This window comes from Polyodon spathula, chromosome 15 (assembly GCF_017654505.1).
Source record: "Polyodon spathula isolate WHYD16114869_AA chromosome 15, ASM1765450v1, whole genome shotgun sequence".
NCBI classification, from domain to species: Eukaryota; Metazoa; Chordata; class Actinopteri; order Acipenseriformes; family Polyodontidae; genus Polyodon; species Polyodon spathula.
This window is the reverse complement of record NC_054548.1, coordinates 14600664-14619019: the sequence shown is the minus strand read 5'-3', so window position 1 is coordinate 14619019 and position 18356 is coordinate 14600664. Positions and strand designations below refer to the sequence as shown.

At 38.0% G+C, this 18356-nt stretch overlaps 1 protein-coding gene across 4 annotated transcripts in view; it reads left to right on the top strand.

Moving 5' to 3' along the window:
- LOC121327949 (cyclin-dependent kinase-like 5) overlaps positions 1 to 18356 on the top strand; it is an 82058-nt gene that overhangs the window by 56578 nt on the left and 7124 nt on the right. For 3 of the 4 annotated variants that reach the window (XM_041272316.1, XM_041272315.1, XM_041272318.1), the window contains 11 exons: positions 1023 to 1068; positions 2129 to 2265; positions 3084 to 3204; positions 3932 to 3991; positions 5733 to 5823; positions 7064 to 7253; positions 11972 to 12052; positions 13334 to 13497; positions 13687 to 14749; positions 16674 to 16775; positions 17889 to 17994. In XM_041272316.1, the coding sequence (XP_041128250.1) occupies positions 1023 to 1068; positions 2129 to 2265; positions 3084 to 3204; positions 3932 to 3991; positions 5733 to 5823; positions 7064 to 7253; positions 11972 to 12052; positions 13334 to 13497; positions 13687 to 14749; positions 16674 to 16775; positions 17889 to 17994 (2161 nt within the window). The remainder of the gene's footprint in view (positions 1 to 1022; positions 1069 to 2128; positions 2266 to 3083; positions 3205 to 3931; positions 3992 to 5732; positions 5824 to 7063; positions 7254 to 11971; positions 12053 to 13333; positions 13498 to 13686; positions 14750 to 16673; positions 16776 to 17888; positions 17995 to 18356) is intronic. The other variant, XM_041272317.1, reaches the window with a different exon arrangement.

Below are 18356 nucleotides of genomic sequence, written 5' to 3'. Positions count from 1 at the left end.
ATATGTCCATCCACCAAGTACAAAGAAAAAATATGAGTCATACCATCTCCTCCTACTTACATCGTATTCTATCTGCGTTTGACATTCATGTCCATATAATAAACTTTGTCACTATCACACTATCATAATGGGGGGAAACGCGGTATTAGACAAATATAGTTATTATTGTTACAGATTATATCAAATGTAAGATATAATAAATAGAAAAAAAGAATACAAAATAAAATAGATATCACTGTACATGGGATGCTACTGTTTATGCATGCATATTCTTTCAGTTTTTTCTAGAATATCATAAATGAATTACTTCCATGTATTAGATGTTTTTGTTGTCCTTGAACTAGAAAATTTGAACTTGAACTGTCTCTGTATGAAGTTTGGTGCAGTTTAACAATCAGCTAAGAAGGGGCGCTACCCAAAGGTCACTAGATCACTAGATCACCTTGGTTTAGACAATTGCAGGACTGTAACACCAGTTTGGTAGTAGTGCCTGTTCTGGATATTAAGGCAATGTGAATAAAGTAAAATGTATTTGTTAGTATGTCTGAAAATAGGTTTAAAACAGTATAGCATGTTCTTTTATACATAAGCATGTATTTGCTTTCTTTAAATAATAGAATAACATGCTGTGACTTTTAGTACTGTTGAAATGCATGTTAAAATCTGGCCTGTGCTGTAGTAAGCAGGTGGTGTACTGCATGCAGTCAGAATATTTTTCAGCTTGTCCATGGATTTGTATAACGTAAAGTATGGTTCAGACGGTAGAAATATTGAAACTTGATTTATCGTAATAAGTATGAAGTGCACAGAGCTATTAAAACAGGAAAAACATTATTTAAAATTGGTAAACCTGTGACGATGTTGAATATTATTTTGATGCCTGTAATTAATCAAGGGTAATCCATGGTATGGTTGAGTGTAGTGGCCTTTGCCATCAGAATTCAGACCTCACAGGAGACCACGTAATGCGTTCACTCTGTAGCAGTTGGTGTCCCTAATTATTTGTTTTATTTGTGTTACAGGAGACCAATGAAATTGTGGCCATCAAGAAGTTCAAGGACAGTGAAGGTAAGGTGCTCTTCAAATGAATACAGTAACCAACACTAACTTTGCGCCATCTGGTGGCAGCTAAATAAAACACACACCTACATCAGATTACAATATACGTTTTTTAATTAAACATAGTATGTTAAGATTTACAAAGGTAAAGCTACTGCAAACAAGTAGAACCCTTTTTTTTTTAAATAAATGCCTTTTATTGGTAGCCAAGTATTGGGGTTTAAAGTTCTGGACAACAACAATTTCAATATTTAGAGTGCCTTCGAGGCATCCAAAAGTGCTGCACTTCAGTGGTAAAGGTGAGCTGAGCATGCATAAAGGAAGGACAAGCTCTAAATGTGATTTGATTGTTTCTCCTTTAGAAAGTTCTGCATCCACAAAAGAAATGCTGTTCATGTAAAACTGTGCCAGCATTGCTGAAGAGAGCAATTCTATAAAATGGAGGTTACTTACAATGTTAATAAAGAGCCCTGCCATGTTCTCGTTTGAGGAGGAAGGAACTTCCAGTTACTTGATGTAGTGTCTTCTTAATAGAGCCCAGTCACGTCTCTAAGTCATTCACAATCACTCAGCATCCACTGGCAGGCAGCCACCACTGGACTGCAAAGGCACCAGCACACAGCAGGTCCATTCATGTCATGAATCTGTGTCAGACAATAGGCTATATTCCAGGTTTATATCAGTAAGTGTTAAGAAAAAAGCTTACTTTGAGTTTCAACTAGAAAAATGTATTTACTTCTAATTTGTCAAAGAATTTTACTGTTTCTTTTACTACAACTGCGTAAAGTACCATGTTTTATAGGTGTGTGTGAAGTGTTAATAAGTAGATCATCCAGACATTTACAGTCTTTTTCAGGGCAGTTACTGTGTAGTGAGCAAGAACATAGAAAGGGACAGATGTACTTCACAATGTCATTCCAGGTCCATTATCACCTGGTAATGAACCTGGAGTTGTCTACGACGGTCCTGAAGTATATAATGACACTAATAGTCAGAAAATAGAAAGTATTTAATTTACCTGCCAGTTCTGTTGCCAGTCACTGTTTGCTGTTGTGAAATGTGTCAATAGAAAATGAAGAAGTTAAAGAAACGACGCTGCGGGAGCTTCAGATGCTTCGGACCCTGAAGCAGGAGAACATCGTGGAGCTCAAGGAAGCCTTTCGCAGACGAGGGAAGCTGTACCTGGTCTTCGAGTATGTGGAAAAGGTGAGCGCAGTAGGGTGGAAACAAAGCATTATATACAGTATGTCATAAATATAGTTAAAAGATGTTAGAAAGAAAGTTACAGTCCAACTGAATTGTGACAACCACTGGTTTTTATATTCCAACTATTATATATGGAAAAGAAAGTGGGGTCTGTTCAGTTGACCTAAACTGTGGCAGAGCTGAATACTGGAACCGTTTAAATATTGAAAATAAGACCATGTCTGCCGTTTTACTTAATTTTACTGACAGAAATAATCTAAAAGCCCTGTATAGACACTGCTTTCCACAAAATCCCTGTATTTAAATGATTTAATGGTTGTAGTACTTAAAGCCACCATTTTTTAGATCAGTTGCATAGACCACTGTATGTGGAATAATTTCCTAAAATCAACCTTTGCATCTGCTTAGCAACAACTGCGAGTCACCCGGGCATTATGTCTTTGGATTTGAAAATTCGAAAATGAGATCCGGTAAAATATTCATTCTGTTGTGTTGAATACAAAAAGGTTCTGTAAACACTTGTTTTATAAATATTTGTGTTGACTACTTTCTTGCTTAACCACACAAATAATTGTGTCATACACAATTGGTAAAAATGACATTTAACAACAAACATTCATTATAATTCAGTACGAATTCAAAATGATGATGCAACATAAAATGCAGTGAATTCTTTTAAAACTATTTTACAGTCCTGCCAGTCAACCAGGGTAGCTTTGACACCTTGAAATGTAATGTTTTTTTAAATGTTTTGGAGGTGTGTTATATGCACTGTGCTTTGCATATTATTAAGGTCTCTATCTTTTATATTTATTTAGAACATGCTGGAATTGCTAGAAGAATTGCCAAATGGGGCCTCACCTGAGAAAGTTAGAAACTACATCTATCAGTTAATTAAAGCAATCCACTGGTGCCACAAGAATGATATTGTCCACCGAGGTAAGTAAGCTAATGGAAGCTGCTATCAAGTTCAGTGGCTTCAAGAAGAGATGTAGGGATTGGGTGTTGTGATTTCATTTAACTTGTTTTACAAAAACACTCTTGGGCTTAAGGTTTAAAATCAACTGTGCTTCTGGAAAGTTTTAAAGAAAGAAAGAAGGGGTTTATTGTCCGTAGTTAAAATATATCGGGCATTTGAAACTCTTTCTGAAAATTGTTTTGACAAGGCAGTGATCATCCTTGAAATTGTTTTCTGTGTTTTTGATGCCTTTGAAATTCAAAAACCTTTTATCTATCGGATAGTGGTTCAAATCCCAGCTCACTCACTGTGTGACTCTGAGCAAGTCACTTAACCTACTTGTGCTCTGTCTTTTGGGTGGGACGTTGTTGTAAATGACTGCAGCTGATGCATAGGTCACACACCCTAGTAGATAAAGGTGCCTGCTAAATAAACAACTAATAATAACACATAAATTAATACAGTTGCCATGCACCTCAACCACATGTTAGGTTTGAACCTTCCTTTCATAATAAGGTTGTTGCTGGTAATAAGGACCTTGTGTTTTCAATATAAAAAGCAGATTTTATCTGTTCCTGATAAGGATATTATTTTTATTTTTTGGAGGGGTGCCCCTCCTAGATGCTTACTAATATTATCCGCCCACTGTTATTACTATTCTTATTGCTGATAGGTCTCCTTTTATTGTATGTTTTTGTTTTGCCTCAGATATCAAACCAGAAAATCTTTTAATCAGCCATGATGACGTACTGAAGCTCTGTGATTTCGGTAAGAAACAAAAGCCAGATACCTTTTTACTTTAAAGCTGAAGAAGTGAGTTCAAAACCTGTCTGCCACTCTCTAATGAAGTGTTCAGTGTAGCTGTGTGTTCACCCCTGATACCCCACTGACCACTCAGCTAAATGGCTGTTAAACAGTGTGTTGTACTGTATATGGGTGTTTGAAGCATGTCCAGTAGGGGGGCGCATGTCTATAATTTATGCAGACTAGAGGGTAAACATACTGAGGCAGCTTTCATTGCTTCTCATTTGAGTGTTGTCTTCATTGGAAATAAACTTTTTTTTTTTGCTTCAGTAGTACTTTTTAATATGGGCCTGCTGTATTGATACATTAAACACACACAGACAATATCCCGTTGTCAGGAAATCTGTTACTGTGCATAAATAAATATGATACCTGTTGATTAAAGTAGTAAGGAGTTGTGTGTTAAGGTAACATTATTTATTGTATGAAATACAGTCATTCTGAAAAGATATGCTTTATTTGTAAGTGGTCACTCTGATGTATATTAGAAAAGACTCTGGATGGTTGAACGATGCAAGAGTGTCCCATGGTAAAAATACACTTAAAATACTGGTAACCAAAACCATGCTGAGACCAGTGCAGCTTGTGTTGACAGGCTGGGTTATGAAGGCAGCTTTCTAAAAGACAAATTAAAATACATAAACAGTGGAAAAACAAAGAACTACAGTATATATGATGTCCTTTAACTGAGAGAGGGACTCGGCCAAGTTATAATTGTATGAATCTGGTTCTAATATAATTGTTTTTGTCTAAAATATATGCCACCTAATGGATATTCCCAACCACTGAACATAGAGAAGATGATTCACGTAGTACTATTTCTCAGCACTGAATATCATAAAACTTGTATAAATGCAATAATCAAATGCATGCCAAATTTCTGTTTAAAATACTGGGATGATTTTAGATCCTCTAATTTCCATGTTGCAGAACAGCAACATTACATCACTCTAGCTGCCTAGAAGCTATAAGACATTAGCATATTTTTAGGCCTAATATATTGTTAAACATTACAAACAGATAAACATTCCAATATTGATCTGGGCTTTAATGTATGAACTATATTTTTTTTTCTACAGAGTTAACTCTAAAAATGAATGGGTTTAAGAAAATACATATGCCTATGAGTGATAATGGATTGCTGGTTAGGGATGTTGTTTAGGATATTCCAGTGCACCTACAAGGTTTACTTGACTTCTTACCACAATGACTTACATTTGTGATATCTTTTTTCTTTTCTTTGAAAGCCCTTGAAACATGCTTTAAAAGGATACCAAGGACGCATTTTCTCAATGATATATGTTTTATATATCATAAACCAAAAATGTAGTAAATGCATCCCTGGAATTTGGTCCAATTTGAGAGACTGGTTTACTATATCAGAGAGCATGCTTGGAATGCGATCTGGTTACAATGAACACATAATTCATTCCTAAAATGTAATTTCCCTGTACCGTCAACTCCAATCCATCTCACTGTCCAGTTGAACTGTAATTCCTGATACACCTTCTTCACTTGAAGGCACCACACTAAATCCTGGACAAATGAGTTCAGTGTTTACATTCTCACACAGAGGAGAGCACCGACCTGTAGTGACAGTAAACCTTTAAGAATATGCATGTTCCTGCATCGCTGAGTGTTCTTTTCTGTGTGAGTCATGTGAACTACATAACTGTAATAATACATTGCTAATGTCTTCCTGCAGGGTTTGCTCGCAACCTGTCCGAAGGCAGCAATGCTAACTATACAGAGTATGTTGCCACCAGATGGTATCGTTCTCCAGAGCTGCTGTTAGGGTGAGTGAACTGAAGCTGCCTTAGGTAATAGAGCATCAGCATCTGTGCTTGTTCAAAGGTGTGAGCAGGGACTGGCAATACATTATCAGTGAGAAAGATAGCCATAGCAGGGTCCGTCTCTAATAGGTTTAGTCATGCCTGGGAAATTAAAACACATAAAAAACATGATGATGAGCTCCTCTAAGCTTTTACAGGACCACATTTTCAGAGATAAGCTTAGCTGCCAGATAATGTGACCAGTTTGCTTATAGCTGTTTTACTTCCCTGGCTCATCTGTTCAGCACACGGCTGCTTTCTTCCCACAGAACAATAATACCACATTTTTGACATTTAAGACTTGCAACCTGGGGCATAAGAGAAATAGTTAACTATTTCCTCCCTTGTTGACAACTTGTTACACATGCAGAAGGTAAACTGTAAATCAACCCTCTTCTAGGCAGATGGTAGAAGGTAAACCTCCTATATAAAAAATACTAGTGGACCATCCAAAATCATTATAGTTTCTTATAGCATTCTACAGTACATGGTATAGTACTTTATAGGAAACTATAGTGTTTTTGGATAGCGCTGCATTTTTTTTTAACATGCATTACCTCCATGTGCTGTATCTGCAGTTCAGAAATGTTATTTTTGCAGTTGCATGGGTATTTATGCTGCAGTTAAACTGCAGTCTAACTACACTCAACTATTGTATTGACCAGCTGACATCAGTTTGAGTATTGACCAATTTTTAGCCAGTGACAGGAAAAAAATGGTTTGATTTTAAGGTTAGGTTTATGAGTTAGGTAGTGTGCACTTTTGTGTAAATGGGCTGTTAATCACATGATTTATTATTTTTCAAATGTTATCCATATTTTATAACACACAGCATTAATTTCCTCTTTGCAAGTTTTCAGTTTCAGTTACAAAGAATAAGACAGATCTGTCAGAATTCGATAGGGGCTGATAGTAGACGCTTGCTTGGATACTGATTTTTCACGAGGATCAAAAAGTGAGCCATTTGGAGAATAGACTTTTCTGCAGATTTCCACCCCCTCTCCTCGTTTGTAGTAGTAGTTGTTTGTCAGCAGTCCCCCCAGAACAGCACCCTGATGACTTGTCATGTGGAATCTGCGCTGTCCACGACGACCTTGCACCTGAAGGACAGTGGTACGGCAGAGGCTCCTCTTTTTGTTTGTTTGTTTGTTTGTAAACTGTATACACAGCACTGTGATTGGGTTTAAATTGCTTTTCTTTTCAGAGCTCCCTATGGGAAAGCTGTGGACATGTGGTCTGTGGGTTGTATTCTGGGGGAGCTCAGTGATGGGCAGCCACTGTTTCCTGGTGAGAGTGAAATCGATCAGCTCTACACCATTCAGAAAGTCCAGGGGCCACTGCCCCCTGAGCAAATGAAGCTCTTCTACAGCAACCCTCGCTTTCACGGACTGCGGGTAGGGTTCCCATTTATTACAATCTTTTTTCCTAATAGCTGAATAAAGACATATTCCCTTTGTCCTTAATTGTACTGTCATCATCATAAACCTCTCAGTAATGTTTAAAGCGGTTTGATAATGATTAAAAAACTTGGAGTGTCTGTAAAGATCATTTGCTTTTTGTCTACTATATTTAATAAATTGATCATAGACATGTCCTAGCACCATAGGCAGGTGTGACTAATTAAGATCTTTGAGATTCCCAAAATAACTTGAACTGTTATGCCAAGTCTTTTCTGTTGCTCTTATTATATATTTTTTTTGGCTGAGAGTTAAGAGGTTTCGCGTGATATTAAGATATTATAATCTTATAGGAAATACTTGTGATTCCATTTGCAAAACTGATTCCTGATTCTATGATCGTAGCAAAAGAAAGTCAATGGTTGAACCAGGAAAACCAAGCTATTTTTTTTTTTTTCCAGTTGACCTACTGTAGGTTACACTAACACCTACTGCAGATTACTCTATTGTATAGAAGATAATTTGCCCGGGCAAGGGGAAATATATATTCTTTGAAATATTATGTCAAAAGAAACATCCAATCATTATAATTTCAGTAGCACTATAAATAAACATAGGTACATTATAGTGTCAATCAAAATACTCTCCAACCTTATTGAATAATTACACTTATTTAAATTCAACTAGAATCATGTGTTCCCGATATCTGGAGCCATTACCTTAGATGGAGACAGCTGACAGGCAGGACCGGCCTCAGTTTAGTGTATTTCTTTGAAAATGAATAGGAACTAAGTCCATACCTACTGTTATATTTATAAATAAATTATCCAAATTGGAGCTTCGGTTCTACAAAAACAGGATCAGGTCGAAGTTCAAAGGTCTCCCACACTCGTATGTCACTTAGTGTGATAGTGACCTTCATGACTTTCATAGTCTGTGAGATGAATGGGTGGAGAGTATCATTATTACTGAGACTATTACTATTATATTGCCACTTGCTTTGCATGGGTGCAAATAATAAAGTGTGAGTTAACATTTGTAAAAAGGACCCCCTGCTATCGATAAGCCACAGTAGGTATTAAAACAGCACTGTTTGTTCTTTTGCTTTTTTGTAAAAAAAAAAAAAAAAAAAAAAAAAAAAAAATGTAGTCCTCACCAATGGTTTTTACCCCAGTTTTCTCCCCAGTTTTCTCTCTCCGCCACTCAGCCAATTGTGCGCCGCCCCCTAGGAACCCCAGCTCACGGTCGCAATGACATAGCCTGGATTCGAACCTGCGATCTCCAGACTATAGGGTGCCACTCGGGAGGCCCCCAAGCCACACTTATAATAAAAATAAAGCCCCTGTAATAAAAATACATATCTTAATCTATTTAGAATACTGTATTGTATATGTTCTGTTGGATCCTGAATATCCCATAACATTAATGTGAATGAATAGAATAGAATAGTACAACTGATCAATAGTATCACAACTCCAGAGAGTGAATATCAAGTGAAATACCACATTTATTTCCATGAGTGGGAAAACCTGATACCTCACACATAACGAACTCAAACTCAGCACAGCAGGAAGAACAGCAGATTTTACTAAATATTTTAGATCTTTGGAGGATTCTTTATCTGAAGCTATTGTATTTGACAATGAGCTATTTGGACCCATACTAGCTGCTCTACAGTTATTGCTTCTGCTTGATGTTTGTGAAAGTGATATGCTGATGTAATTATGTATGTCAGGCGGTAACAATTTGCCAAATGTTAAGATAATTCCAGTACAACCTTTTTTTTTTCCAAAAATAAAAAAAGGCAAGATAAAACACTCCAGTCAGCTATGGAAAATTCGAACATGCAACAAAAAAAGATAATGAACCAGCTGGAAGCCGATGATTTGGATTTAGACTGCTGTCAGATTTTTGCGTAGTTTTGAGCCGCTAACATTTACTTCTGATCTAAATGTTCTCCCTTGTGGGATTGAAGAGTGTTTTCAGGGCAGAGAGCTGAAATTAGGACAGAGAAGGAATGCACAGTTTTGTTCCGTGTTTGGGTTTTGAATTTTTTTACCTAATTTGTTTTAAAGATGAAAAACATTTGAGAAATCCAACCATTAAAAGTGGCACTGCAAATAATGAAAGGAGGTTATGAAAACGAAGCTAGTTCTCTGCTCTGTAGGTTTAGCTTTGCAACAGGATTATGTCGCCTTGACTGAGAGATCTGACTGATCTGAGCTGACAAATAGGATTGACTAACCTTGGGGCTGAGGTCAAGCTTGTGTCAGGCCAAAAGAAGATTAGTCTTAGCTTACAGTATAGTCATGCAGAGATCTTGTGTAGCATATGGTTTGCATTCAGAACACTGATGTTGAATCTCAATGTACAGAAACTATTTTATGTTGGAATTTACATTATTGTTCAGTTTTAACGGTTTCAATAGTCATAGGTCTGCCAGCTTCCTTGAATTGTATATTTAAAAAAAAAGTTTCTTCTTAGGGAAAAACTTACTACACGTGTCTCTAAATTACATGTTTTGAATGCTACAAAAGTAAAAAAAAAAATAACCTGAATAAAACACTTAGTAGTTTGGAAATACATCCATAGCTTTAAACACTCAGTCGGGGGATGTACAGAACATTGAGCAGGTGTTTTTTGTACTTAATATCTGGTATGTGTAAAGAAAGAAATTACTTGCAGTCTGACCAGCAGTGCCAGTATGTATTGCTATTGTACAGTTGCTGGATCTGCTATTTACTACTACAGACCAGATATCTGATTCTAGATCTCTCTGCCTTAGTCTGATCTTGGTAGGTGTTATTTAAACTCTCACCAAACAGTGTCAAGGGGATCAAGTCAGCTGTCTGTTTTAAAGTTTTTGGACTATTTTCGTAACAGAATACAATACATTGGGACTTTTAAACCATATTAACACTAGAAGGACCAGAGATATGCTCATACCTAGAAGCCCTGCAGCAGTCTTTCTGACTACTGTATTCAAAACACTGTAAATAGTATAACGAAAGGAGAAATAGTCAAATGTAATTTAGTTTATTTTTAATTTTTTTTTATTGAGTACATCATATAAACATCTCTTGACATCTGAATACTAATATATATATATCAATATATATTATATATAATATATATATATTATATATATATAATATATATATATTGCAAATTTAAAAGTCAAACAAAACATACATTTTATTTCTGAAACAGACATCTGGTTACCAATATGTATATAAATTTATGTACTGGGATAAAAACTGAAACGATAGCAATACATTTTTTATTTTTCAACAGCAATCGGTTTATTATCAGATGAGCAAAAGCAACTGAACAACGTAAATAAACTTAGAAAAAACATTTTACAGAAGGGTATTCCTTTATTTTGAGACTAAGGCTGTTCACACACAACACAGATAATGTGCTTCTCCATGCCACCTTTCTGCACAGGGCACAGCTGTCCGAAGTTTTCTTTTTATTGCACTTGCCAACCTAGCATTGGCGGTTCTCAGCAGGGTTACCAGCTTCAGCTGTGGGTACATGCTTGGCAGTCTCCATCTGTTCCAAATACTTCTTGTGAAGTTCCTGTGCTAACTGTAAAATATATTCTCTCCTTGGTAAATTCTTCTCCGTGCATTCTTTGTAAAGTACCCAGGAGTTGATGGCTGCTAAGTCCAATAGATTGTAATACACCTGAACAGACCACCGTCGGGAGCCAGCTTTCACAAAATACTTCCATGCCACCTGATCCAAAACATCAACTCCAGATTTTGTTGCGTAGTAAAACTCCACGGTCTCTGGTATTTATTTTCACTAGTCCCGATGCTAATCGACTAACCAAAGCAGCGCAGCTGGCAAGCAGGCGCCAGCCTTTGAAAAGGCTGATTGAAAAACAATAGACTGTCAGTCATTCACTCGGGCAGAGAACAGAGACTAATCTAATTGCAGCTAAACACATTTCGGACTGGTAAATAAAAATAATAAAGTAGAATACCGTTCTGTATAATCAAACTACAATTGTTTTCTGTGGAGCCGTAAATGGGACTGCTCCCAGGGTTTTAGGTATAATGTAATATATCTCCTTTATTTCTGCACTCCCACGTTTCATGCTTTGTGAGAATATTTAATACATACAGACAGAAAGGTACATGAACGTGCACCCCTATATGTGTTACAAGACTGGAGAAAATTACATTTTAAAACTAAAAACCGCCAAAATGACTGCTGCAGGGCTTCTAGTGTTAAAGAGTAAGTAGCTTCAGATTTCATTTATATTGTTACAATGTTTGCAATAATTCACAGTGGTTCTTACTATAATTACTCAAATACTGCCAGCAAAACAAAAGGTAACTCGTTCCAAAGTAGCAGATCACTAGATGGTAATACCTCTTACTTCTGTAAAGACATATGATCTGATCCAGCCGGTGCTACATATATCTACAGCATGACCAGCAGCTAGATCTGAAGAACATCTGTCTCAAAACTATCACAAATAAATTTGTTTTGGGAGTTAATCAGTTGTTGCAAACCACAGAGATTGCACAAAAACATAAGGGGGACTGAAAAAAAAAACACAAAAAAAAACAAAAAAAGACCTAAGAAAATGAAATTTTAAGGTACTCTTTAATAAACGGGGACACCTGTACAATACCGATTCCCTAACACAATTCACGTGTTGTAGATATTTTCTAACTTTCTTTCATTTCAACTCTGCTCAGTTCCCTGCAGTAAACCACCCCCAGACACTGGAGAGAAGATACCTTGGGATAATCAGTGGTGTCATGCTTGATCTTATGAAGGTAGGACCAAAAAACCCCAGTCTGATATGTAAATTGATCTAATAATAACAAGTGCTAAGAAATGTGTCTGATCTGTGGATCACAAAAGTGCGAGTGACAGGGAGCACTGCGGAGCAAGATAACCAAGTGCATTCTTCGATCTGATGGTATCAAGCATAATGTATGTGGCTGAATTGTGGATTTAAGTATTATTAAGTATTTAAAGAGACATAGCCTCATTTTTACATTAAATTGAAGGAGAAAATGTGCTAGGGACTCCTGCAGCTTCAAGGGTGAGGTTTCATAGCATCAGGAGTGATGTTGCTGTTGTTGCGACTTAGCCAAAGTGTCGCTCAGTAAGATGTGAAAGATACCTTGTCTGCAGTCAATCGGAGAGTGATTTGGTAGCTTTCTTGATTTACAAGAAATAACAGCCCAGTGTGTTGGATGTTTATAATTATGTGGGCTGCTGTCTAGCGTCATTGAAAGTTGTAATCATGGGATGACTCATCTGTTGTCACAAAAACCCAACATTTTTCACATTATGAGCCGGTTAGAATGGATGAACTGAATGAAAGAATGCAAAGGAAAAAAAAAATTAACATTCAGGTGCTTACACAGCCACAGCAGACCAGCTTGTATGCAATTGTTCCATTCTTGTACAGAACATCCCTTGTTTACTCAGTTTCTTTATTCAGACTGCCTTGATCCTTTTTGACAGTAATTTGTATTGCAAACTTAAATGTTGTCTGCAGTAGAGCTTTGGCAACAATTTTTTACCATATATGAAAGTTAAAGACATGTCTCTGTGTCCCCTCAAACCAATTGCATTACCTTCTACCACTCCTAAAACCAGTATATCGTCTCCGCAACTGTTCAGGAGCACTGAATTGATAAGTAAAATTATAGCTAGCATGTATTGTTACTTGTATTTGGTTAATCAGTTTAAGATGTTACTTTACATTAAATTAAAGGTACAGCTCCTAGGGCAACAGCACTAATTGGGGTATATTTTAAGCAATTTCCTCCGTCTGTAATTACATTTTTTGAAAGGAGAAGAAAATAACATTAGTGCAAAATGAAATACAAACATCTTACAGTAAGAGAGCTTGAATTATATGACTCTGTTGTTTGGATGTTTTCATTCTTGTATAAAGCCCACTGTCCCAAAACTCACTGATGTGCATTCTTTGTTCTTTGTTAGGGTGTGAATTTTATACTGTAACACTCTCGAATCAACATTCTGTATTACTGTACGTTGTACAGGTAATATTTGTGACAGGGTGTTCTTTCCTCTTACAGAACTTGTTGAAGCTAAACCCATCAGAGAGATTCTTGACAGAACAGTGCTTGAACCACCTTGCCTTCCAAACCCAGCGTCTCTTGGATCGCACTGGAAGTTCGTCACCTGCACGGTCCTCCAAGAAGAAGACCTATCACGGGGAGAACAATGCCTCCTCAAACAGGTGAAGAGATATCTTCTTACAGCATGGGTCTTAAGAGATGTCTTTCCACGGTTTGCCATATGACGTAAAATTAACGTTATATGACTCCCAGGCTTATAATAGAACTACCATTCCATTTAAAGGACAATGCTTACCCTTAATAAACTGGCAAGTGCTCATTTTCTATGTTTTAATGATTCTCATTCACAGAAACCATGGAGGCAAAAGCGGGGGCTCGCAGGCACACCACCGATCGAACAGCAAGGATACACATAGCCTACCACGGAGTGAGGACCACCACCAAACCAACGACATCTATCTCAACGGGAACCTGCCCCCCACTGCCGCTATCAGCCCCACACCGCACCCCAAGAACTACCAGCAGCATTCCATCAACCGCTCCATCTCCAGTAACAAGGACCTGGCCAACAACAACTTGCCTCACCTCCTTAGCCCCAAGGATGCCAAGGGCAAGACAGAGTTTGATTTTAATATTGGCCCAAAAGCCCCCGATGGCCCCGGCCCTGGCCCTGGCACCAAGTACCTAAAGTCCAGCTCCCGCTCCAAGCAGAACCGACATTCATTAAAAGAGGGCAAGACTGGAACCCTCCAGTCGGGGGAGAAGCACAACCGCCACAGCTACATGGAGACCATGCATGGCTCTATGCCTCCTCCTTCAAAGAACATGCCATCCTACCTGACCCTCTCCAAGAGCCACGGGGCCCTCACAGACTCCAAGTCAGTGGGGAACCTCAGTGAAGCCCGGATGCACCTGGAGGACCCCAGCTCACGTTACTTCCCCTCCAGCTGCATGGACCTCAACTCTCCCAGCAGCCCATCAGCGCCCCGGCACAGCGACAACCGGCCAGCAGTCAGCCCCTCCATGAGGAGCAACCGCATGGAGAGCGGTACTCTGGACTCCCGGCGTCAACCCACTCGGCATGCAAAGAACCTGGAGGAAGTCAAGTCACCCGACCACATAGGTGGCGCTGGAGGGCATTCTCACTCTCTTTCGGCCCCCCATGAGTCGTTCCCCTATGGCCTGGGCTACACTAGCCCCTTTTCCTCCCAGCAGCGGCCACACCGGCACTCAATGTATGTGCGGCGGGAGCGGCCCCGGGGTCAGGGCAATGACACAGGCCTCACAGTCGTCCAAGGAATGCCGTCCCGAGCCAGCAGCCTGCAGCTTCTCTCCCCACAGCTGCAGCACAGGACACTAAACATGCACTCATCGGGGTCCTCGCGGGAGGACTGCACCGATGACAAGAGCAGGGTTAGTTTGATCTCTGCTTAGAATTTCATCAGCCCCTTCTCCCTCTCAATCCAGTGCCAAGTAATAACCCCAGAAACTGGAGGTTTACCTGGATCAGCTTCTTATTTGCAACAGCCTAAATTGAGAATACTGCAATGGGAGGTCTTTATTGTAAAACTCAGTTATTCAGATATTAAATTTGATTTGTTTCTGTTTTTAATTCCAGTTTTGGTGGGGATGTTGGCAACATAAGTGTTTGGTCAGCTGCTTGTTTTTTTTTGTTGGTTTAATTAATTTGAATCCAATTCATACCGAAAAAACATTCTGTAGTTTATTCATTGTGACTTTTAATAAATAATAGAAGTAAACATTTTTATAAATATCTGAACGGGAAAATGTTTTTTCTACTTTGCTGCCAGCTTCAGTGTCTCAAATCTGATTTGTTTATTCCTTTTTTTAAACACAAAATTAAGTCATTTAAACATCATTCCCACCCCCCCACCCCCAACCCATTCACCAGATAAGCTTTTCTCATTTTGCTCTTCAAATAATAGAAGGACTACTAAGCCTCAAACTGATGTATTATTTCCTGTGATTAGATTGGTATAAGCTTTCAGAAGTTGACCATTGGGAACAGAAGGGTTTAATGGCTTAGGGGAAGTCTTTTATTACTTGACTCAGTCCGTTTGGGCTCCTGTAATATGAAATGGGTTCCGTCCCAGATGGACGTTCAGTTCAATGGGCAGCCAAGACCCTGAAGAAATCCCTGATTGAAGAAACAGCCATGACACTATACCTGCTCTTGAGTGTAGCAGGGGGGAACACTGGTAACGTGGTAAATGGAAGCAGGAGCTGAGTCAGTTCTGTTAGAGGTTGCACATCTGAGGTTTTCCATGTTGCAAGCACTAATATTTGTATAGCTTTATTAAAACAAACCAAAACCCTTAATTATGTTATGTTACAGTTAGTATTAAAGTTCAAATGTAAATGAGCTTGCTCCTAATGATGTTATGTTTTTGAAAGCTAGGTGGAATGAATTTCCAAGTAATCTCTGTTGTACAGGACTGGCCTAGAGTTGCTTGGGGTATGTGCATTGTTGTTGAAATAGAAGGTGGTCATGTTGCAAATTAGTTGTGACTGCTTAACAGACATTTACTTTTTTGTGTTCACAGTTGGTCTTTTCTAGTTAACCATGTGATATGCAAATTTGAGCTTCAAAAGCACTCCCTATAGGCTTTTTAATTTTTTTTATTGAGTATGCCATGGCTTGTTCTGTGTTTACCAGATTTCATCCAGATCAGCCACAGCATGTGTGGATATACCCTAAGGGACTTTATGCCTCAACACACTGTATCTATTTGTGAATTCTGGTGCCTATAGAATGCACAGTATACTCTCCAAAAATGATAAAGCGTGTTTGAATACTAAAAGCAAATGTAAAATTGAAGAGAATGAGTTGAAGACTAAACATTTGTCAAATAATTGTATACATTTATTTTAGTATTACTGCATGTTTGTATAATAAATATGTTTTAAGTAAGTACTTAAGTAAGAATCATAAAAACACTAACCCATTAAAAGCAGGTGAGTGTGAGTTTCTGGAGGGGACATGCCTTTATGAAGGATGCATTGGAAGACAGGCTTACAAGAACAAATATAGCCTATGTGTTATACCTGCTTTGAGATAAGATTCCAAGGGGCATTGAAAAACAAACCATCAACCTTAAAAACATTACTGAGAAGCTGTAGGAATCCTATTGATATTCCGATTTCTATTTTATTTTTATATATACACATTGTGCTGCATTATATTCTCAGCAAAATTGACAAAGGCCCTGTTCCAAGTACAGTATCTGAACCCTGTCCATGTATTTTTAAAGCATTTGTACCACTGCGAAGAACATATTACTTTCACTGAAATGCATTGTGTCCATTTTATCAACAGAGTGACCAGTCCCCAACAGAAGGGAACCTCTCGCGACCCCCGATTAAAGATTCTTCACGGGACAACACAGCTTCATTTCACTCACAGCGGCAAAAAGCTGAGGTCCGAAGCACTTTAAATGTAGCAATAGGGGGCGTGTCAAATTCTCTTGTTAGTGTTGTCATTTCCCCAGAGTCTATCACAAAGCAGTAGGGTTCTCTCTTCTATAACACAAAAGAATTAACCACAAATCTCTTTTTGATCTTGATCAGTTGTACTCGCTTCCAAACAAGTTAACTCTGGATAGAAGCTGGAAGTGCATAAGAGGGCTTGAGAACTTAATTGAGTTTAAATTGCAAAGTACAATCTGGGATGTAGCGGGTATGCATCTGCCACAAATTGACAACCATACAAAATACAGTCTTTCAGAAAAAACACGCGAGTATCACTGATCTTAAATACATGTGGATGTAAGCAGAACTGATGCATGAATTACACATGCAGTTCAAATGCATACTGTAGCTGATTATATAATATATAAGGGTTTCACATCAAATCTTGTCAAGATCGTAACATTAATTTATTCTAACAGACCGATGTTGATGGTGACACTGAATTTGTTTAGCTTGGTGTCTTGGGTGAGTGATTGCTTTATCTATAGGACTGATACTTATGAAACATGTTGGTTTTTTTTGGGGGGGGGTTGGGTTGTTTTTTTTTTTACATAGAAGCCAGTAAATATTTAAAAGACATCACATAACTTGCTGTCTCTCTGTTGAAGGTGTTAACGGCTAAACAACGTCAGACATGCCAGGAATAGCTGAAATATTAATAAAATACTGCAGTCTGAATGCATGCAATAAAAAATTAGAACATAAAAAACATTGGAATAATAACTATTGGTGAAAAACACCATGTGCAAATAGCATTTAGTAATTTCTGGAGCATATCTAAAAACAATTCTCTAAAAGTGTCTTCAAAAACTCAAGAAAGCTAAATAGAATGTATGTGTAACATTAGGAAGTGTGGAGAAGCTGGGTTTATTTGCTAGTAGTGAAACCGCAACCATGATTTTTTTTACATTCCCTCAGTGAATATGTTTTTTGATTGTTTAAAAAGCATTTTGGGTTCAGATAGTCAGAGATAGAAGTTCTACAATGAGAATATGAGAAATCTATCAGCCTGTATTTGCAGTAGACCCCTTTGTGCTTTAATAACCCTTGCTTTGTTATATAGGGGGGAGTATACCATGATCCATACCCGGAAGATGGGGCGTCCTCAAAGGAAAACAGGCTGATGTATACGGACTCCATTCCCAGAAGAGTAGGGAGCTTTTACAGAGGTATACTCATTGAGATGGCATTACAGCCTATTGTAATCAATATTGTTTCCTTTAAACTCTATATTTACCTGTGATCTTATTGTCCCCATTATTTTCCATAGTATACAATTAACACTAATGAAAATGGAAAGTGGTAAAAAAAAATTAGGGCATCTATATAAGGATCGGTAAAATTAGAAAATCTTCAAAGCATGCACATTTATGAGCTCACTTGATGAGCCATGAGATCAACTAGACATAAGCTGTGTTACAGCTGCCTGCAACTATTCAGCAACAATTCTGAGAAAGCAGAAGGAGCTCATGGTAGTGGGTGTCCATGCAACCAGCAAAAAGCACAGCTCCAGTTGCAGACGGGTCATGAT